The sequence below is a fragment of the Perognathus longimembris genome, chromosome 22 (assembly GCF_023159225.1).
Source record: "Perognathus longimembris pacificus isolate PPM17 chromosome 22, ASM2315922v1, whole genome shotgun sequence".
In the NCBI taxonomy this organism is placed as follows: domain Eukaryota; kingdom Metazoa; phylum Chordata; class Mammalia; order Rodentia; family Heteromyidae; genus Perognathus; species Perognathus longimembris.
In genome coordinates, this window is record NC_063182.1 from 34,430,436 (window position 1) to 34,454,740 (window position 24,305).

The window sequence follows — 24,305 nt, forward strand, 5'->3', positions numbered from 1 at the left end:
CACATTTTTACTAAGAAATAAGAGGTAACCCCCCCTCCACCCAGCAGTGGTTAGATATTTAAATTTTGAGCCAAGAAACTTTAAGAATTTGTGAATGTTTATTTACCAGCTTCTTGTTCTTTGTTTTCCTTGTATGATACTAAAATCAACAAATTTTAATAGAGATTTCACTGTATACAAAAGCATACTCATGCTCTGGTATGCTTTTGGTATATGGAGATGTATAGGCTAAATTCTTGCCTTCAAGGAGATAACAATATGCTTGCTCTAACCAGGAAGTCACAAAGCACATACAATTGCCACAGACATTGACAATAAGACAACAGAAAAAGATGAGCCACTTACAGGTGGGCTTCATCTTCTTTATTAGCTGGTTTAACACTCGACAATGGTTAGATTTCATTTTCTTTCAGAGAAATGTGCATAGGGAATTCTTTAATATTACAGTTGTGCATTAAAGTAGGTTAGGGAAGACAGAAAGGAAATGAGATAAAGACAAAAGGTTAGAAAAGATGAAAGTTGGGTAAATTAAATGCCAATTCTTGTACTCTAATTTGTTGCTTATTATATAAATTGGCACCAGAAATCTTAGTTTGTTTTTATTTTTTTCTACAGGTCCTAAGACTTGCATTCAGGGCTTGGGCTCTGTCCCTGAGCCTCTTTGTGCTCAAGGCTAGTGCTCTGCTACTTGAGCCACAGTGCCACTTCTGACTTTTTCTTCGTAGTTTATTGGAGATAAATGTCTCATGGCCTTTCCTTCCTGGGCTGGCTTCAGAACCATGTTACTCAGATCTCAGCCTCTTGAGTAGCTAGGATTACAGGAGTAAGCCACCAGTGCCTGGCTTATTTATTTTTTGATTGTACTGGGATTTAAATTCAGGGTCTTGTGCCCATTTTGCTTTTGTTATTTTTCAGATAGGATGCCCTTCAGATGGAATTATAAGCATTTGCCACCATTCCTTGCTTTTTTTTGGGGGGGGGGGCGTTGGAATTAGGTCTTGCTAAATTTTTGACAAGGCTGCCTTCCAACCATGATTCTTCCTATCCGTGTCTCCTATAGAGCTGGGATGACAGGTGTATACCACCCTGTCTGGCCATGAACTTGCATTTTTTTTGTACTTTGAAATATAGCAGCTGGGCACTGTTGGCTCATGCGTATAACCTATTATATGAGAAAAAAATCTTTTTTTTTGTAAATTTTAATAATTTTATAGAATAGTCCACTTACATATAAATGTTTTAGATAAGAGTTCTAGATTCTGAATACTTCTTGAGCAATAATGACTTCTAGAACTTTTGAAATAAGATCAAATTTGACCTTGTTGCCTTTCAGACTGATTGACTTAGTTTTGCTTAATGTGAAAATATGAGATAACTATATATATTCATGTACATATATATATTTGCTGCAGAGGTAAAATTAAATTTTAGTTCATTTTCATATTCATAAAGAGAGAAGATAAAATTTTTTTAGTCAACTTGATTATATAACTTTTCAATGCTGATAAAATAGTGAAATGTCTATGGAAATCATTTAAGTTATGAATTTAGTTACTATATATTTCCTATTTTCATTTCACAAACCAAAACATTCAAAATTATTGACATGAATTTTTAGTAACATTTTTTCATTATCACTGTAACATTTATTTGGGTCAAAATAATTTTCTACAGCATTTTATCTTTACTTTGTAGCACATTACTTTAGATCTAGCATTTAAACATCTAACCATGATGTCACTACTGAAACGGAATCTCATATGATAAATGTCCCTTCATGTACTGTTAAGAGATTTCTGCTTTTTCCCCCATTTGTCTTAGGTGTAAATATTGGTTTATGTCAGAGCCATTTAATGATTTCCATATTATGACTGTTTTACTCCTATTGATACTGACTAAATCTATATTTAAATTACTCTACTTTCCCTTTTAAATTGTGTCCATTGATAATTTCTACAGTCACTTGAAGCTAGCATTACCTGAACAAGCTTAAAGCTATTTTAAAAATCCAAACACTATTTTTCTATTTAAAACAAAGTAATTGAAAGAGCATTTGATAATATTGGAGCCTTGTGAATAATAATTTTGATTCATCAGTAATAGAAGAAAAATAAATTATAATTTATATGTATTTGGGCATATTCAGGATAAGCTTGTTTGTCTGCACTTACTTTGAAGCCATTACTGAACAGTGGCTTTTTTTTTTTTTTTGGTGGCATAGCCTTTTTAAGTAGGATATTTGGTTTTTGTAACAAAAAAGACTTTTTTCTTTTGTATTTATTAGACAAGGCTGATAACTGATGACATTTTTGCTACAGACTGGAGTCAGGAGAAGAGATGAAGGGTCATGGAACGTATAGATTTAGGGTCGCAGAAAGTCATGGAAGGTATGTTGAAGTAAGTTCTGTATATAAAAAAGAACAAACCCCAGGAGCAGATGAGTAACTGAGAGGTAGGGTATATAATGAGCATAATTTCCCTCAGGTCTGTCAATTTCTTTACAAATGATATAATATTCTTTATATTGGATTATTAGTAAAATCCCATTGTTTATATATACTATCTTTTTTTTTTTTTGCCTTTTCTTTTTCTTTTGTTCTTTTTTTTCTTTTCTTTCTTTTTGGTGCCAGTACTGGTTCTTAAACTCAAGGACTGATGCTGTCACTTGCTCAAGGAGGACACTCTATCACTTGACCTAAGCCTTTGCTTCTGGCTTCTTAGTGTTTTATTATCGATTAAGTAGTCTCTGTAAGACTCTCTAGAGACTGAGATTTGCCTGCTTTGGATGGTCTTGAACCATAATCTTCAGATGTGAGCCTCCTAAATGGCTAGAATTAAAGGCATGAGGCACTGCTATGAGGCCGATGGTATATTTCCTATGTTTATTATATTCAAAATTCTTTTTTGGGACTTTGTATCACTTGATAAAAACTTGAAATGTTGTAATTTTTTTCAGAAAAGGTATATTTGATGAATACAGCCAGATAACCAGTCTTGTTACAGAGGAAATCGTGAATGTCCATAAAGAGATCCAAATGTCAGTTGAAGAGATAGATCCCAACACAGAATATAATAATTTCATAGAGGTTCATAGGTAAGATATTTTCATCTCTCTTTATGGAAATATTTTATCTTCATATGTTTGACAAAATTGAAAAAGATATTATTGGGGTACAGTATTTTTCAGATTAATTTGCTTTTAATTTTTAGAGACTTTCTCAATGTTGATAACTATATAATTACATAAAAAGTTTACAAGTTACTATAGCACTTATCCTGTGAAATCATATTTTCTTTTTCCCATTTATGATAATACTGTGAATTTATGTGTGCATTAAATTTTCTGAAATACCAATTACTTTTTCAAGCATTCATCTTATTTTATACTTAATGAAAGTGACAAGGAAAGGGTCAATATCTGTATTTTATAAATGAGAAAAATAAAGTTCATATTCATAACTAGTTCTGGAATGCCCAATTGTTACTTATGTTGACTTTTTATCCTAATTTTGAATAAGAAATTCTGCTTTTTTGTGGTATATTAATTAGTAAGGTATATTAATTAGAATTCTTTGGTGTATCTTGTTAGAACAACAGCTGCTAAAGAACAAGAGATAGAATTTGACACATCCTTATTAGAAGAAAATGAAAACCTTCAGGCAAATGAGATCATGTGGAATAATTTAACAGCAGAAGGTTTGCAAGTAATGTAAGTATCATTGAGAAATGTTAATTTTATTTATTGTTACTAATTTTATAATTTTGAAAATCAAACTTTTTTGGTACTACTTTAATATCTCCAATTATTAGTAATATCTTATATTAGAATAATGTCTTATTTTAATCCACCTTTAATACTTATTGGCAGAATCATTTTGATAATGAAGACACTGTGCAAAATTGTTGCGTCATTTGTGTCATAACATTTAGTACAAAATTTTACTTTTTTTTGTCAGTACTAGGGTTTTGAACTTAAGGTCTTGCATTTGCGAGGCAGGATCTCTGCCACTTGAGCCAAGCCCCAAGCCAGTTTTGTTTATTTACTTTTGGGACAAGTTCTTTTCCTTTTCTTTTTTTTTTTTTTTTTGGATGCCTGGCTTAGACTGATCTTTCTATTTTTGCTCGTCATATCATTAGGTTGACAGACAGATACCACCATGCCCCGTGGTATGGTAGAGATGGAGGTCTCAGGAACTTTTTGTCTGGGCCAGGCTTCAACACAAAGCTTGGATTCTATCAGAACAGAGCAGGATTCTACCAGAAGAACAGGCTTCTACTTCCAGAGTAGCTGGAATTACGAGTGTGAGCCACTCGTCTCAGCACAAGTTCTCTTTTAATTGAATTATTTCTTTCTTGAAACACTGATATCTTTCATGATAGACTTCTTTCTATTTTACTGCACTGTCCTAAAAAGTTACAGGAATTTTATACATCAGTGTGCTTTTTAGTACTATACAAGTATTAAATACTATTTTCTGAATTTCAAAGGCATAATTAAGGCACTATGCTATTAAATATTTAACTTCTCTCCTAATTTGTTTGAGGAAAATAGTAAAAAAAAATTTACCAGTAAACCCATAAAAACTTCTCTTTGTGCCAGAACTAAAGTTAAAAATAAGTACATATATATATAGAAAAGTCTCTTCAAAATTGGACATGTTATATTATTTTACTTGCTGAAACTTTATTTTAAATTACAGCCAAAAGTCCTCATCTAATATAATTAATTTCTTCCTATTCACTCATACTGAGGTGGTATGATAGTTGGCTAAAATAGGACTGTGGGATGATTTATTGGATTTGAGGAATAGGGGTTCAAATCTTTAAAGCTAGCCTGATTGCATAAAAGGAACTGATGTGTTTTCCTACTCCTGTTTAAGATGGAGTATTAGTAATTATGGAATACTGAAACTTGAGAGGCGCTCCCCTCATAGAGGGCCTGATTTGACTATAAATCTTGACCATTTACATTTTGGATGTCAGCCATCTCTAAACTAGTAGTTCTCACATGCGCCAATTTTGTCCCCAAAGGGACATTTGACAATGGTTGGGAACATTGGACAGGAATGATACTAAACATCCTGTCTTGTGTAAGCCTCCTACATCAAAGAATTGTCTGGCAACAATGTCAATAGTGCTGAGGTTAAGAAATCCTACTGCTCACAATAAAGATGACCTCATGGCACTGGATGGTTAGTAGAGAGTTTCTCAATTCCTATGCAGTGAGACATCCTTTTCTTGGCTTATTTCATGTGCTGCATTGTAAACAAGGCATAAGTTACTCCTGATTTTTTTGTTATTACTATCTTGTTCTCCAATAACTTACTTGCCCATTAATTTTTTAATGGGTATTTGAAGTTATCTAGATTAAAATCTTCAAGAGGTATATGCTGAAATTGCTAATTTAGTTTTATAAACTTCAAAGTAGAATGAATATACAGATTTTTCAGTTTAATATGCTAAAATTAAAAATACCAATTATAAGCTTAGGGGCCATCAGAGAATTGTGAGTATGGAATTTGTCTTTTAGGGTACAATAAGAATGAATTAGCCTCATAAATTAGCATTTCTTAACTATGATAAAGTGATAAGCAAAAATACAGTAAATTAAAGGAAATACATTTTTGGTAATGCAGAAAATTTAATTGTTTACATCTTACTGAGATAAAACTTGAGCTACATTTCATTCAACAGTGTCTATATTCATTATATGAGTTGAACATCAGTGTTTCTTTAAGAATTTTATTCTAGGGCTGGGGATATAGCCTAGTGGCAAGAGTGCCTGCCTCGGATACACGAGGCCCTAGGTTCGATTCCCCAGCACCACATATACAGAAAATGGCCAGAAGCTGCGCTGTGGCTCAAGTGGCAGAGTGCTAGCCTTGAGCGGGAAGAAGCCAGGGACAGTGCTCAGGCCCTGAGTCCAAGACCCAGGACTGGCCCCCCCCCCCCCCCCCCAGAAAAAAGAATTTTATTCTAGAAAGTGCTTTTTAATTTTTTAGTAGTCCTTTTTTCTTTTTATTATTTTATTTTTACTGTGATGTACATAGGGGTTACAGTTTCATACATAAAGTTGTGAGTACATTTCTGATCAAACTTGTTACCTCCTCCCTCATTTTTCTCCCACCTTCCTTCCTCCTCAATTCTCTCCTCCCCCGAGGTACAGTTGGTTTAAAGCATATAGTTTTGTAAGTATTGCTGTTGCATTGATTCTCCCTTTACGCTTTGCCTCACCATTTTGATGTTCCCCTTTACTTCCATAGTTCCAATAAACATATGTTTTAGTAGTTTTAAGATTAATCTTTAGGTGGAAATTGGTGGCTCACTCCTGTTATCCTACCTACTGAGGAAGCTGAGCTCTGAATATTGTGGTTCAAGGCCAGACAAGGAAGGAAAGTCTATGAGATTCCTATTAATGACTAGGAAACCAGACTTGGGGTTGTGGCTCAAAGTGGTAGAGCACTAGCCTTGAGTGAAAAAGTTCAGGGACAGTGCCCAGACCCTGAATTCAAGCCTCATCACTACCATCACCAACCACCAACCACCCAAAGAGAAATTTTAGATAATTCCATCGAAAAACCAGTGTGTGTGTGTGTGTGTGTGTGTGTGTGTGTGTGTGTGTGTGTGTGTGTGTGTGTAATTTTGGGAAGAGATAGTCTTTAGATATTAAAAAATACTTTTTGCAATTTAAAAAAATTTAGAAGAACCTAATTCACTTTCTAGATTGGCTATAAATACCTAAGTAATTCGTTAACATCTGTCATATAAAGCATAGAGAAATGAACCCTTTTATGAAGTATTAGTAGAAATGTAATTTCTGTGACTTCCTTTGCCAAAAATGATCATCCTTGCCAAATTATTTTTGTGAAAATAAATTTAACCCCATTTATGATGGAAATCTAGTGATACAAATTATGCACAGTAGCTAGCACCCTTAACTCCCTAATATCCCTAAGCATTTTTATCATACTCTCGTTATTTGTAAACTATATTTATACAGATGTATTAATGTAGAAAAGTTAAGCTTAGTGGTTTATGGGATTTTATAAAATGTATTTTTATAGTAAAGGTGATGTACAGAGGGGTTAACAGTTGCATAAGTTAGGCAATGAGTACATTTGTTTTTGAACAGTGTCACTTGTTCCCTTGAGTTCTTCCAGTTTATTCCCTCCCAACCCCTCCTTCCCCACAAGTTGTGTAGTTCATTTTCAACATAGTGTCAGGTGAGTTTCACTCCTGCATTGGTTCACCCTTTGTGTGTTTCCTCCTTTTCATTCCCCAAACTGATAAACTTATATACAAGACAAAAGGAACAGAAATCAAGAACAGTGACAAAGGGGAAAATAAAAATAACAAAAAACCCAAGAACAAAAGCAAAAAATAAAATAACAAAAACATCATTTTATATGATCATATGCACATACCTATTGAGCTTTTGTGATCCTTTCCTAAGAATATCCTCCTTTGGTCTCACTGTCTGAATGTTTAGAGTCCTGTGTAAATTCTCATGTCCAAGTGTACTTTTTGTCTTTTTCCATTCTAGTGTGTTTACTTGTATATTTATAGGTACATTCTAGTTATGTCAAATGAAGGAAACCATGCAATCTATGTTTCTTTAGTTCTAGCTTACTATGCTACTACACTGTTGGTGGGAGTATAAACTTGTTCAACCACTCTTGAAAGCCATATGGAACTTCCTCCAAATACTAAACATAAAGCTTCCCTATGACCCAGCAGTTCCACTCCTAGGGATTTATCCAGTTAATCACAAACCAAGCCACACTCAAGCTACCAGCACAACCATGTTTTGTTTTGTTTTAATTTTATTGACAAGGTGATGTACAGAGGGGTTACAGTTACATAATAAGGTAGTGAGTACATTTCTTGTTATACCTTCCCTTATTTTTCTTTCTCTTTCCTAGCTCAGATAAACATATATACAATATCCAGTATACCAAAATTATATACAGTGACCACAGGAGTACGCCATAGGAAATCCATCTTACCACTGATGGACTTTCTTGCAGGGACTAGCTTTGAACCTGACCCTCACATCTCAGCCTCCTGAGTAGCTAGGATTATAGGCATGAGCCACGGGTGCCCAACCCTTAAAAAAATTTAAAACCTGTTTAGCATTTACAGTGGAAAATGAATAGGTTTTAGTAATTGAAGAATGGTAATTCTTGTAGAGCACGAATCATCTATCTTCTGTCTACCTATCTATGTATCTATCTGTCTTTTTGTCTATCCACCTGCCTTTGTTAGACCACGAGCTAATAATTAATAATGCCTTATATGTTTTTAAATAGTTGAAGAAAGTGAGAGAATATCTTTGTAAAATTTGAACACAAAGATTTATTAGGCCCACAGCTATGTCTATTCATTTAAATGTTGACTGTGGGTGATTTCTGCTGCAACAATGGGCGTCAAAATTGTATTGTGACAGTGATCATATGACTGGCCATCACTTCCCATTGCTGTTTGCTACGGTACACAACATAGTGAAACAATGCAACCCAGAGCTGCTTGGAGTTCCACACCTACTGGGGTCCTGCTGCATTTTATTTCCTTTTCATTATCTAGTCATGTCAAAATAAGAGGAGAAAATGCATCTTAAATGCTTCTCTGATAGGCACAGTAGAGTTGGATTGTTTTGTTAGTAAGTTTGGCATCAAAGCATCAGGTTTGGTTTCTAATTGACTATGCTAGAATTTTGTGAGACATATTTGGGAAACATTTTTGAAATGAATGAGTTTAATACTTTGGAAGATGTGAAAGAATTAGAAGGCTTGATATTATGTTAGGAAGTTTGAAGTAAATAAAGAAGCTATATGGGAGAAACAGTTGTGCTTGGTGGATTGAGGGGTTTTAGTAGGTGACTATATTTAACAAAAACTCATAACTTTGCTAAATCTTGAGATATATAAGTATTTTGAGTCATGCTACAAAAAGCTGCCCATAAAACACATTGCTGAAAGTATAGTTTAAGGAAGTGGTATCAAGAAGTAGTTTATTGGGGGCTGGGGATATGGCCTTGTGGCTAGAGTGCCTGCCTCGTATTCATGAGGCCCTGGGTTCAATTCCCCAGCACCACATATACAGAAAATGGCCAGAAGTGGCGCTGTGGCTCAAGTGGCAGAGTCTCTGCTAGCCTTGAGCAAAAAGAAGCCAGGGACAGTGCTCAGGCCCTGAGTCCAAGCCCCAGGACTGGCCAAAAAAAAAAAGAAGTAGTTTATTTCAACTGATGTTGCAATAATAAAAATAGTATCAGAAAAGTTACTTCAGGCGACTGTAGGTTTATTCCATTGTTTTTTTTTAACTCAGTCACAATTAGGATGATAATGTTGAGGACTTTGTATATGAAGTAAGGTTAGGAAACCATGTCTAGGAAGTGTAAAGTTTAGATGATAAGCTGGCAGTTAGAGGGTAAAAAGTTTTGTATACTTTCTATTCTTATTATATACAGTCAGTGTTTTTTGGATTTTATGTCTTTAGTATAACTAAAATTTTAAACATTATCACTTTTTGATTAGCGGCCATTTGTATGTTTTTTTTAATCCCTTTTCCTGTTATATTATCTTATTCCTAATTGCTTTTCTGCACTAAAGGGGCTTTACTTATATTTTGCAGTGTAAATATTATGGTCAAACTCTGACTTTTGCTCTTGAAGTAACTTATTATCTCTTTAAATTCAAATAAATTTAAATTTTATGTAATTAGATTATTATATATGTTCTTTGTACATTTGGATTTCATGTCTTTCATTGAAAGGTTGGAGTTAAATGTTTTCATGTGATATATGCATTTTTATACTAGAATTATTTCTTCAGTTTACATTAAGTGTTAAATTATTTCATATAACTATAAGTTATTTGGTCTCTGATTGCCTGTTGTTTTGTGTATTAAATTATCTTGAAGTCTAATATAGAAAATACTTCTAATGTTAATAATATAGAGGCATATAAATAACTTTCCATCTATCAGATACTATGGAGCTTCGATTTCTTTTTTTTTAAATAAGCACATATTTATTTCATAATATTGTTTTGAAAGGGGAAGAATCATGAAAGGGGTAACATCATTCAAGAGGCATTGTATTCCCAAACTGATTAGTTGAATGGTAATTCCTTTCTACAACTACTTAAAGATAATAAAAATATAATTTTAAAAGAATTGTTATGAAGGTTACATGAGATAACATATGCAAATTATCCCAATAACCATTTACTCAATGCTTAGCAAATGCTAGTCAAGTTATAATATATATATGTCATATGTTAGTTCATGTTATCCTCCCCACAATGGTGAGGCAGATATTACTGTACCAAAATTCCAAATGAGGAAAAAAAACATCAGTGAGTTTAAGAATTTGCCCTGATTTTCAGATAACAATTTGCAAATTTAGAATGCCAGCATATGTTTTTGTAAAAACAGCAAATACCATCTTTTTTCTGCATCCTCCTTTTAGTATCAGATAGACCACAGTTTACTTGACTTCTCTCTTCTTCCTACTTTGTTTCAATTTCTCTCTCCTTTTTGTGCCTGTCCTGAGGCTTAAACTCAGGGCCTAGGTGCTGTCCCTGAGCTTTTTTGTTATAGCTAGCACCTTACCACTTGCTCTTCCCCATAGCTTTTTTTTTTTTAGTTAATTGGAGGATCTCATGAACTTTCCTGCCTGGGCTGACTTCGAACTGAGATCCTCAGTTCTCAGCCTCCTGAGTATCAAGGATTATAACATGGACCACTCTCTTGTAATTATAAGGCTGTACAGGACTGTCGGTGGGAGCTCACCAGTATCTACCTTTAAAGGAGTTTGTTGTTCTGGATGAAGCTGTGACAATAGGGCTATAATTGATTCCAACATACTCTCAGCATGGGTCAATCTATGTTTAGGAGGCTCATTGTATATTTTTTTCTCAGTGTCTGAGCCATCTGAGTCTTTCTTAATATATAGCCCAGTGGTGAAGTGCGTAGAGAATAAAATTATGACCATTATGCCCCTAACAGCTATTTTGCTTCTGTACCTTTGCTTGCTAACCCATGGGGAAGTGGAAAAATACCAGTAGTCTTTCTATAGCTACACTGTAATTATAAGGCTGTAGACCAACACTGCTCATGTGTACTTACTTTGAATATTGAAAATACTATTTTCTGTGCTGACCAGTTAGGTAGCCACTAGTCACATGTTTCTCCTTAAGCACTTGAAATATGACTAATGCAATCAGTTACCCTCATTTTAATTAAATTCTAAGTTTACTATTAGTTTGGACATTGCAACCTTAGATATATGAATGCTCTTTCCATTTGTGTAAAGCAGTTGACATATTTAACATGGTAATTGATAATGTTGAAACATTCCTTTCCAGGGTGAAAACGTTAGAAGAAGAACTTATGCAGACACAGCAGCTGCTTTTAAACAAGGAAGAAGCTTTCCTGGAGCTAGAGAAGAGGATTGAAGAGTCTTCTAAGACCTGTGAAAAAAAGTCTGAGTGAGTAAAAGAAAAACAATTTGAAGGAATAAAGTTTAATGGATGTGATTTTACAGAAATACTTAAGTTACATGATGTTCAGGTTCCTGAACATTCCATTTTTAGTTTCTTTAAAAAAAACATAGGGGCTGGGAATATGGCCTAGTGGTAGGTAGAGTGCTTGCCTCATATACATGAAGCCCTGGATTTAATTCCTCAGCACCACATATATATAGAAAAAGCCGAAAGTGGCGCTGTGGCTCAAGTGGTAGAGTGCTAACCTTGAGCAAAGAGAAGCCAGGGACAGTGCTGAGGCCCTGAGTTCAAGGCCAAGGACTGCAAAAACAAAAATAACACACTCACACACACACACACACACACACATACACACATATATTTATATACATGTGTATATTTTGTGTATATATGTGTATTTATTGTAATGGTAATGTTTAGAGATACAATTACATAACTCAGGTAATTAGTACATTTCTTTTTGAACAATGTTAACCTTTTCCTTGCGCTCTCCCTGTTTTTTTTTTTTTTTTTTTATTCTGTTTCCACACACAAGTTGTATAATTTATTTTCAGCATAGTGTCTGGTATCACTGTTGCATTTGTTTACAGTGTCCTATTCTTTGTGTCTCCCCTTGCCCTCCCCAAAACATAGAAGACAAAACAAGATGAAGGGTATAGAAAACAAAAACAGCAACAAAGAAAAAAATGTTTTACATTTTATATGATTCTATGCCCATAGCTGTTGAGCCTTTATGATCCTCCTAAGAATATCCTCATGTGATCTCACTGTGTCAGTGTCTAGAGACCTGTATAATTTATTATGTCCCAGTGTATTTTTTGCCTTTTCCCATCCAGTGTGTTTACTTGTAGGTTTATAGGCACATTCTAGGTACCACAAATCAAATGAGGGAACTCTATGCAGCCTATGTTTTCTGGTTCTGACTTGCTTCACTTAATATAATTTTTTCCAGGTCTTTCCATTTCCTCACAAATGGTTCAATATCATTCTTTTTGATGGAGGAGTACCCTATCCCATATACCCTATTTTCCTCATCCATTTGTCCATTGAGGGCCATTAAGGTACCTCCCCCCTTTTAAAACAAAGTATAAACAGTATCCATGGTATTTGGATGAGATACAGTGGTAGTGGGGGTACTGCCTCGGGAAGGGAATACAAGAGAAACAAAACTAAACAAATTAATCAAACAGACTGTCGGACTACATAAATTCTGGGGGGACACTCGGCTCTGCGCGCTACTCCCTCCGGCAGGAGGGCAGAGCGTATCCCAGTTGAGACTAAGCTGAGATGGAGTAGGGCCGTCGAAACCCCCTTCCCAAGCCCCCCTTACGTTTAAGAGCAGACACTGGACACAGAGATTTCGGGGGAGCCATCTGATGGACTATCGACTTCTCAAAGTTTTATTCAGGGGAGGGGCTTATATAACAGTAATGGCGGCAGGAAGAGGAGGGACTTAACTGGGTATTAATGATTGGCTAATGAACTGTCCATCACGGTGATGTCACGGAACTTCCCGCAGGGATGGAGACCACAGTCCCCCCAGGACCGGTACCCGGTGCCATTACAAGACATGTGCTCGCAGACAAGGTGGGGGCTGGTTCGGCTCCCTCTTCCAGGGGAGGGTCCAGACCCAGGGAGAAGGTAGGCGTGGCTAACAGCCAGCAGTCCCAGGTCTTAAAGGTATAGCCATCCCCGACAACAGACAATAAAAAACCAAAAAAAAAAAAAAAAATACAAAAGGTACGGTTTCACATGGCATGTTGATAATCATTACAACAGTGGTATAACTCCTGTTTCCATTGGGGAAGGGAGCGGGAATATCAAAATTGAGAGACAGAGGACAAAAAAAACATTCCAAAAGCAATACTTACAAAACCATTTCGTATAAATCAACTGCACAACTCTTGGGGGGAGGTGGGGGAAAATGAGGGAGGAGGTAACAAGTAACAAGAAATGTACCAACTGCCTTACATATGAATCTGTAACCCCTCTGTACCACACTTTGACAATAAAGAAAAAAATTTAATAATTAAAAGAGAACCACGAAGTTTGCTTGGCTTTATGGTGAGAACATTTAAGGAAATTTTAAGTAAACAACTGAGTAAGGTGAACTGTGTTATCAGGCTGACATTATGTTCCCTGACCCTCCTCACATCCGCGAGTTCATACACTTCCTTTTCCTCACCTCCCACTCCTAGTGAGCATCCCTCTGTTCTCTTTATGACCTTAACTGTCCCCACTCCCTCAGTTCCGCGAAGTGAATTCAGGTCCCCTGTGCTTGCGAGATAGGTGCTCTACCATATGTGCTGCACCCAAGTCCTTTTTGATTTTTTACTCTGTTTTTCAAACTAAAAGGACGCCATGCTAATTTTGTCTGGGCTGGATTCTACCTTTGCATCCTGAGTAGCTAGGACTATAGGTGTGCACCACATGCTTATGTGTTTGTTTGTTTTTTTTAATTATTGTAAAGGTGAAGTGCAGAGGGGTTACATTTACCTAAGTCAGGTAATGAGTATATTTCCTTTTTTTTTTTTGGCCAGTCCTGGGGCTTGGACTCAGGGCCTGAGCACTGTCCCTGGCTTCTTCTTGCTCAAGGCTAGCACTCTGCCACTTGAGCCACAGTGCCACTTCTGGCCATTTTCTGTATATGTGGTGCTGGGGAATCGAACCCAGGGCCTCATGTATATGAGGCAAGCACTCTTGCCACTAGGCCATATCCCCAGCCCAGTATATTTCCTTTTGAACAGTGTTACCACCTCCCTCATTTTCTTCCAGTTTTTCCCCTCCAAACTATGTACCTCCCAAAGTTGAATAGTTCATTTCCAACATAGTTTCACTGTTGAATTGGTTCACCCTTTGTCCCACCATTTCTGTGCTTTCCCTCTCCATTCCCCTCCCCAAACCAGATAAACTTACATACAAGACAAAAGGTACAGAATCAAAAGCAGAGACAGAAGAGAATAAACCAAAGAAAAAAGAATCAAAGAAAAAAACCACAAACAATATAATAAAAAAACCCTCTACTTCCATTTCTTTGAGTTCTTTTTGGTAAGCATAATTTTATATGATTTTATACACATAGCTATTGAGCCCTTGCAGTCCTCTGCTAAAAATATCCTCCTTAGTTCTCTCAGTGTGAATGTTTAGATTGCTGTTTAATTAGTTATATCCAGGTGTAATTATTTTTTTATATTCATTGGATTTATTTGTAGATTTATAGGCACATTCTAATAATTATAAATGAGAGAAACCATGCAGCGTATGTTTCTTTGGCTTACTTCACTTAGTATACTTTTTTCCAAGTCTTTCCATTCCCTTATGAAAGGGGCAATGCTATTTTTTTTTTCTGATGGAAACAGAATTCCACCGTGTATGTATATACCACATTTTCTTGATCCATTTGTCCACTGAGGGGCATTTGGGTTGATTCCATATCTTTGCTACGGTAAGCAAACAATGATGCAGTGAACATGATTGTGCTGTGGCTTTAGTGTGGCCTGGTTTGTGGACCCTGAACTAGGGGCCTGTATCTCGTGAGGAGCTGGGATACAGACATAAGCCAGTGTGCCTGGCTCCAAATGCAAGTTTTTAGGAGGAAAAAAAAATGGCAATTTTGCAGAAGTTGCCTTTCTCTGTTTCACTTATTTTGTTTAGCATAACACAATATTTATTGGTGTTGTGTCTCCTTTGTCCCTTTTGCCATTCCCCCTTTCCCTCCTTCCCTTTATCTCTCAGTCCCTCTTTGTTTTCCTTCCTTTCTCCCCTGCCTTCTCTCATATTGGGGACTGAATCCAGGGCTTTTTATTTGCTAGACAAATACTCTACCACTTGAGCCATATTTCCATTTCCAGCTCCTTTACCTCAAATTCATGATCTTCCTGCTTGTGACTCCCGAGTTGCTGGGATCCTAGACATGTGCCAGCCTGCCTGGCTTAATCCTATCTTTTTCACGAACCTAAACGTTTATTATTTCTGCTAGGGCTAATTTCCCCTTTCTACGACCACACAGTAGTAGTATAAAACAGTGAAAATTTATTCACTTACAGTTCTGCATGTAAACAGTCTGAGTTAATCTTAGGGAACCAAATTCCAAGTATTACTAGAGCTGCTTTCTTCTTGAGGCTTCCTCCCAATTTCCAGCTTCGAAGGCTTTTTCCTTCTGTTGCTCCTGACCACACATCACATCGCCCTTTCACGACAGTTTTGGTTGTCATAGCACCTTCTGTGACATGGTCCGTCCTGCTTTCCTTTTACCACAATGCTTAGGATTCCATTGGGCTCAACGAGGTAATCCAGGACTGTCTCCCCGTTTTAACATCTTTAGCTTCATCATATCTTCAAGCATTCTTTGCCACTAATGGTAACTTATCCAGTTGGTTCTGGGAATAAGGATATGCTCATCTTTTGATGGCCATTTTTCAGTTTGTCATAGGTTTAAGATAGAGGAAACTGGGTACTATTTATTTCCATGTGTCGAGGCTCTCTTTTGATTACATTTAGCTCTTCAGTTAACATTTGCTCTTTTGCAATTATTATGCCGTATTGATCACTGCATATCTCAGTTTCGCATAGCTTATTTTTAATTCCTTTAATTTTGTGTTTGCATTTCCCATTAGTATTTATTAAAGGCTACTAATGGTAATGCATTTAGAATATTATTTTCAAGGTGATTTGGGCATAATTTGGAAACTATTTACTTTCACCAATTTTCCAGATACTGTTTGCAAAAATGTGTTTTTATCATTTTATGTATTTTGAATTTTCTTTTACTATTGTTGTTATTGTGATTTTGGCTTTTATTTTATTTTTTGGCTCAATGGTTAGGAAAATGAAGAAAACCTCAGGAAGCTTAAAGTACACAATAAATGTGTTCTTTAGAACTTGTTACTTACATATTTTTGTTTACCAGAATGGTTGTCTTAAAAATCAACTTTGTCTGAAAAGTATTTCCTGAAAAATCAAACTCACTTTGGTATAAAAAAGCAAGTGCTTTATGAAAAAGAAATTAGTGGAGATTTAAATAAACTATAACATGATAATGATTATTGTAACAATTATCACATTTAAGTTTGCTATTTAGAATTATCAGTCCTATGGATATTTCTAGGTTTACCCACGTTCTTAAGTCCTATTTCTCCAAACTTCATTGTTCTCTCGGTCATGTTGAACTCATTATAATATTGTAGCCTTTCTTATAGTAGTCACGAGGGTGTAGTTGTCTCAGTTAACCTGGAACTCAGTTCTCAAGGCATGTGTCACCACTTTGATTATAAATAATTTCTCTTACCAGGGGTTATGTCTGCCTGTAAATACTTATACAAGTTAATTTCTGTACCTTTAAATATGTTTGAATTTTAGAAGATGACATTTTCTGACTAACTGTACAGTTTTGACATGTTCCCTACCTTATAATGATAGCTTCTTATGTGAGTAATAACTTTACGCAGTATCTGGCACAGTTCGAGATCTTAATACACTTTACATATGGGGTGTTTGCCAAGACCACTTTGGATTTTTTTTTTCTGTTACCTGTTATTGTACCATACACAAGGAGAGTAAATTCGTTTGAATTTTCTATTGAGGGATGAGGGGAATTTATTGCTCTTAGGTTGATAATATCAGACCTATTTTTCAACTAATTTAATGTTCACTCCCTCAGTTACACTCAGCCTTCAGTCTTTGTCTGACTCCAAGCACACATGCCTTAACATCTACACACAGCTTGATCCCTAGGCTGCCACCTTAATTTGGTTTATTATAGCTTAGGCACAAATCTAGCCCTAACCATTTTACCTTTGAGATTTGAAGTCAACTTAAGATTCTGATTCTATCATTTTCCTTCATTTTAGGCTTTCGACTTTTGGACCTAAGTTTCTGTACTCTATGAGGTAGACGGTTTATGTGCGAAATAAAATGAATGCCACAGATCATAATGTATTTGAAATGCTTCTACTTTGTTAATGCTAACTTTGAATACAAATTGTCATTTAAAATCCATTTCATTTTTAAAATTTTTTTAGGATTCTGAAAGATTCCTATAAAGGGCAAAATGAAAGAAACAAAGGCAAAGACTATATTTTCCATTAATACATTTTTAAAGAGGTTGAAGTAATTATATACATATATTTATTCCCTCCCTCCCTCCCTCCCTCCCTCCCTCCCTCCCTCCCTCACTCACTCACTCCCTCCTTCCCTCTATGCCTTCTTTTCTCCTTTCCTTCCTCTGTTTTCTGCTACCAGGGTTTGAACTCAAAGCCATGCATTCACTCAACTTTCCTGACCAGCTGTCATGCTACCACTTGAGACATGCCTCCATTCAATCTTTTTGCCAGTTATTTTGGGGATGGCATCTTTTCTTTCTGGGCTGGCTGTGAACCTCAGGTCTTCAGATCTCAGCCTCCTTATTATTGGTTCTTGTCAAGAAGTTAAAATAAATTATACTTAATTCATTCTCTTCTAGCATTGTCCTTCTGCTGAGCCAAAAACAGACACTTGAAGAACTGAAACAATCAGTCCAGCAGCTAAAATGCACTGAGGCAAAGTTTACAGCACAGAAAGAATTACTAGAGCAAAAAGTACAAGAAAATGATGGGAAAGAGCCCCCTCCTGTAATAAATTATGAAGAAGATGCACGATCAGTTACATCTATGGTAAGCTAATCTGCTGAGAAACTTGGAAGAATCATATCTAGGTAATAACTGAACATAAAAATTAAGTCTGGCTTGCTATAACAACTTATTACTCTTGTTCATATGCAGATTTATTAAACTTTTGTGTAAATGCAGAATAATAGACTTGTCAGTCACTTCAGGTCACCTGGAGAGTACTTCAGGAACCATCTGTAGATTCAGAGGAATAAAGTTCTTCTCTTGCTTTCAGAATTGTGAAAAGAAAGAATGCAATTATTTTTATTCCTGGGAGAGACAGCAGGAAGGTAGGGTGTTATTCTTAAGATGGAAGTAAGAAATAAGGAGAAAGTTATTATTAAGAGCAGTACAATTTTACCTCAGACTGGTGGTGTGTTTATTGCTTGTACCATATACAATATTGGTTTAGTTTAAAAAATGACTGTTTGCTCATAAAAACGACCCTTAATTCATTCAACTTCACCAATTTAGTAGGCTGAAAATCCTAATGTACATATTGTTTTTTCACCCCCACTCCCCAGGTACCTGTTTATACTCCACAGATAGAACAATTCTAGTTAACACATTTATAGTTAGCATTTTGGTAATTTGTAGTTTATGTGTTTGTAAATAATATGATTGTTAGATTCTTATATATCCATTGAAATAAGGACCATATTTGGTAGTATAACTTTAGAAAAGATATGAAGTATTTAAAATGTTGTGGTTAATATTTTTCTTGTTATTAATTGTGAACCACAATAATATGCATGTTTATTTGAATTAATTTGGTAGCTCCTTGCTCTGTAGTACCATTCTATCTATAGGGCTCCCAAATCAATATGAAGGGTCCTGTTGGATTCTTTTTCTTGCTTTGTGTTTTCTTATAGTTATTTGGTATATACAGTCTTTGGAGAAGCATTTAAGTTTTTTTTCTTTTTAACTTGGCTTTCGAATACCTTAAATATTTGATTCTGAGTATGCTTTATAATAGTATGTTATCTTTATGTGGTGTTGCAATTAGGTAATGGCTTGACTTAGTGGCACATTGGTTAACATTTGATAGTTTATTTTAAATAATCATGTGTGGACATGATTCATGTTGGTATTATCATGATGGAATAAAAGATTGGTTCAAGTTGTTAGGTGCTATGGATTATTATGAAGAAATACATAGTTTTCTCATTTGAAATTTAATAGTATGTTCTTATTTTATAAAGAATTTGAGATCATTTTTAATTCAGCCTTTAGTATTATTGAAGAAATGCCTTCTTACCAAACAAATGGAATAAACAATTTTTCAGAAAATGTGGGGGGCTGGGAATATAACCTAGTGGCAAAAGTGCTTGCCTCATATACATGAAGCCCTGGGTTCAATTCCTCGGCACCACTTATATAGAAAACAGCCAGAAGTGGCGCTGTGGTTCAAGTGGCAGAGTGCTAGCCTTGAGCAAAAAAGAAGCCAGGGACGGTGCTCAGGCCCTGAGTCCAAGCCCCAGGACTGGCAAAAAAAAAAAAAAATGTTTTAGAATGCTATATGTATTAATGTTTTATAAGTCAGACACGGAATCCCACTATCTCAATCACATCTCAATGATCTATAATACATTTTTTATTATATTATATATATATATATAGAGAGAGAGAGAGAGAGAGAGAGAGCGCGCATACACAGCACTCAGCACTTAATCCTTTTTCACCATCGTCAGTTAGGTTGTGGCACATGCCAGTATTTTCAAGTAATACTTTTTAGTTTACTTAAAAACAATTAAGATATTAAAGCTTAAATGATTTTTCCCTTAGATGATATTTTTTTAGAAACTATTTTTAATTGTTATAAAAAGGTGATATATTGAGTGGTTATCATTTCCAAAGTCAGTTAATGAGTACATTTCTCTTAGGAAAATGTCACTTCTTTCGCTGCTAAATGACAATTTAAGCATTATAATGAAAAAAACCTAGAATTAACACAAGCAGCTCTTATTGTTATTTCCTCTTTGTAAATGCTGAAACTTCAACAAAAGAAGTGTAGGTGAATATGAAAATTGGAAGAGTTCAAAGTATATTGTGGAAAATTAAAATGTGTGACCTAAATGTTTAGTAATAAGAGAGAAAATGAACTATTGCCTAAGATCTTTGTTAACAGCAGTGTTGCCCTAAATGTGGACTCTTTAGTAATGTGTGTGTGTGTGTGTGTGTGTGTGTGTGTGTGTGTGTGTGTGTGTGTGTGTATGTATGCTTTTTTTTTTTTGCTGGTCATGGGGCTTGAACTTGGGTGCTGTCCCTGAGCTTCTTTTGTTCAAGGCTACTGCTCTACCACTTGAACCACACCACCACTTTTGGCTTTTTTTTTTTTAAGTAGTTTATTGGAGATAAGAGTTTCATGGGCTTTCCTGCTCAGGCTGGCTTCAAACTGTCACGCTTGAATCTCAGCCTCCTGATTAGCTAATATTATAGGTGTGAGCCACCAAGTGCCTGGCTGTGGAAGACTATTTTAAAGAACTGTGCCCTTGGCTATTTATTTGTATCCTATAAACATCTAAGGTGTTTCACTTTCACATGTATCTTTAGCTGAGCATTGTGTATTTAGGCTCTACAATACCATGACTGAGTCCTTTCATTAGTTTATGAAATTCTGAAATAAGTGCTTAGGTAAATTATAATATAATCATCTCAGTCAGGATGATTATTTTTATAATATTTCCTTTTTCCTATAATTATTGTTGAAATACAGAGAAAATTGTTATTAGGTATTACATAATAAGTCTATGTTAAGTGCTTTATAATTATTCATTCAGTAGTATTTATGAATACCTACTATGTGCCAAGCACATTTCAGTGAGATACATCAGTGAATAAATGCATAAATTGTCTCTCTTAGGGGTTATTTATAGCGTGCTGAGTGGTATTTAATAAGTATCATTGTATTATGTTGGAAGCAAAAAAGGTTGAAGGAATAAAAATGTTAAGGAAATGGATTAAAGGTTTAGTGTGTTAGAAGTTGGGACATAATTTTAAATGTCAGTCAAGGTAAGCAACACTGAGAAGATGTCATGTGAACATGACACTTCAAGCAGGGAGCTAGCAAACCATTGGTTTTCTGGGCAGAGCTTTGCAGCCAGCGGGGTCATCCATTGCAGACTCTGTCAGAGCCAGGTCTGGACTGCTCAGGGTCCCGCACTGAGGCCTGAGTGGAAGTCAAAGCAAGTTGTACATTAGAGACACAATGAAGAATTATACTTTATAGATCATGGTTTTTCTTTGAGTAAAGCCAGGAGCTGTTGGTTTGAGGATTGTAACAGTGGAATGGCATGGTATAACTTAGGACTTAAGTGGATCACTACGGTAATTTTGTTGAGAACATTTTGAAAGGGATCACAGATAGAAAACTGAGACTTGGATTGATGATCCAGGTGATAGAAGATGATGGTCTGTTTTAGTTATACTCTTTAGTTCCTTCAAAAGTATAGTTATGTGGTCTGCTAACATACTTTTCTACAAGGGTAAATTATTCTTGGAATCCTGATCATCAATATATAAAATCTGATTATATGTATAGTACTGTAGGAGAATAATTTAATTTGAACTTTGGAAGTACTCTGTTAGAAGAAATGAGCACTAATACATGTCTTCAGTGCATTCAGAAGCCATTATTATTTTAAAAGGGAAAGAACAGTGTGATAACTTATGGAAGCCATTTCTAATTGTGCTAGTAATATTTATTCTGCTGAGCTGGCTGTAGTACTAGTCTAAGAGTTTTATCATACTGATGTGATCAATTAAATTATATTTCCCATTATATAGGTTCCACTAGTTGTTAGTCGTTAAAAAAAGTATTATAAGAATGCATGAAATTCAGAATTCAGTGTGTTGAGGTAAACAAAAATAAAAAGTGGTACTGACTACAGGAATTTTCTAGGACTTTACTATCAGATGTCCACGAGAGGAAGTATTTCATCAATGCAGTCACTGTATGTATTATCCTAACCCCTTTTCAGAAGCTTTCTGAAGAGACCAGGTGACATGCACTATGGGGTGCTGATTAGAAGGGAAATCCCTTCTCACGGACTTGTGATTATAATGCTGGATTCAATATGCTGATGATTCTGAAGGCATTTTTGAGTTACGTTTTAAGTTTTTATAAATGTAAGGAGTATTTTATATAATATTTCAGTTCAGAGGCAAGTTAGGAGAGCGAATGCTGTTGGCCTCCGTTGGAAATTTTCTAAACCCTGACGAAATAACAGCTGCTGAGTTTACTTTTTTCTCTAGTACTGAGATTTTAGCTCAGGTCCTTGCAATGGCTTGGCTTGCTTGCTCTGCTGGTGTTCTACCATTTCACCCAGGCCTCCAACCTAGATTTTTGCAGTTTTTTAAAAAAAATATGGAATATCTTTTCTACCTACACTGGCTTCACACTGCCATTCTCTGGATCTTAGCCTTCTAAATAGCTAGGACTACAGGAGTGACCCACTGATACCTGGCTTGATTTTAAAAAAATTTATCCATATGTACGTCTGTATAAGTGATTTTTTTAACTTCTTGTTTGTAATGGTTTTTTAAAAAATTTTTATTGTTATAAAAGGTATGTTACTGATTAATAAGTCAGGTAATGAGTACATTTCTTTTTGGACGTCATACTCTCTTTTACTCTCTCACAGTATAACTACTTTTCTTCAAGTTTGTTTCTTAGCCATCTAATATTGTAAGAATATAAGACAAGAATTGAGGAACTGGACATCTTTCCACTCCAGAATTCTATTTTCTTTTTCACTCTAGAATTCAATTTCCACTCTATGTTGTTTTATTTCATAATAACATGTACTTTAGATCAAGTATAATAATTTTTAATAAAAGAATCTCCTTTAGATGTCAAATACATCTAGAATTGGTGGTACGATATAATGAGTTATTACATTTAAACTGTTTAGCTATTCTGTTAGATAATTGCCTTTATTCTGATGTTTGTGAAATTGCACATTTTGTTTAAGTTTTCTGGACTAGCACATAACATGTATTTATCTCTTCTGATATTGAATTAATTTTGCATAGTTGAACAGCACTAGCAGTAAATGTCCTGTTTTGTAATGTTTGTAACATTTTCAGCCAACCAAAATAGCCAATTTGTTAAAAATTGCCATTATGACTCAGTTTTAATCCATTTTACAGTAGTGTCTGATGTTTCAGTTTTATGTTGAAATGGACTGAAACCATTCAAAGCCTAATATAGTCCGTGTCATTAGAGTTTTAGTTGTTTTCATCATGAGGTACATTTTCTTTTTTTTTCTTTGATGGACAGAAACTTATTTCTTGTAATTCTGGGTCCTGAGAAATCCAGGGTTAAGGGATCCACAAGGACTTTCTCAGTGTCAAATCATAGTGGAAGTTGGAAAGGAAAGAGAAGATGGCAAGGAAAAGAAGAGAGAGAGTGAGAAATGGAGAGGCAACACAAGAGTGAGAAAGGGGAGAAAACGAAGAGAGAGGGAGAGTGTGATGCAAAGGGAGAGATGGAGAAAGCTATGATAGGGAGAGAGAAATGGAGAAAGAAGAGAGGAACATTCTGAGCTCAGTCTTTTACCAAAAACCCTCTCCTAGCATTGAGAGGATCATAAAAGCTCAATAGTTATGTGCATATAATCGTATGAAATACTAGTTTTTGTTTTCTTCATCTGTTTGTTAGTTTATCTGTCTTTAGGAGGCTAAAGGGGGCACAGAAAGGGCGGGACAAAGGGTGAACAAATGCAGCCGTGATCCTCACTGGATACCATGTTGAAAATCACACCTTGTGGGTGAGGAAGGGAGGGAAAAAGTGGGAGAGAGTGAGGGAAGGGGTGAAGCTGTTCAAAAAGAAATGCACTCATTACCTGACTTAGGTAACTGTAACCCCTCTGTACATCACATCTACGTTTTCTTTCTTTCCATACCTAAAATACATGTTAATTTTAAGCCCAGGTCCTCAGTTCAAGCCGCAAGACTGTCCAACCCCCCAAAAAAACAACAACAACAATAACAACAAATCCAGTTAAACATATAGTGTGTCAGATCGTGGTAAATTCTATGGGAGGCAATACAGCAATAATGGGAATGTTAGGAGTGTTTTCACAGAGGGCTCAAGGTTGCTAGTGAGTCACAGCTCCACTTGATTCTTATGTTTCACTAGCCATTTAATCTACCA

At 35.5% G+C, this 24,305-nt stretch overlaps 1 protein-coding gene across 6 annotated transcripts in view; it reads left to right on the forward strand.

The window, feature by feature from the left end:
* The window catches only part of Fer (FER tyrosine kinase), a 287,115-nt gene that overhangs the window by 53,352 nt on the left and 209,458 nt on the right, over nt 1–24,305 (forward strand). For all 6 annotated transcript variants that reach the window (XR_007208682.1, XR_007208683.1, XM_048331545.1 and 3 more), the window contains 4 exons: nt 2,957–3,094; nt 3,590–3,709; nt 11,367–11,489; nt 17,965–18,154. Coding sequence is in view for 4 of the 6 variants with exons in the window: in XM_048331545.1 (XP_048187502.1) it covers nt 2,957–3,094; nt 3,590–3,709; nt 11,367–11,489; nt 17,965–18,154 (571 nt within the window). In the remaining 2 variants the exon portion in view is untranslated. The remainder of the gene's footprint in view (nt 1–2,956; nt 3,095–3,589; nt 3,710–11,366; nt 11,490–17,964; nt 18,155–24,305) is intronic.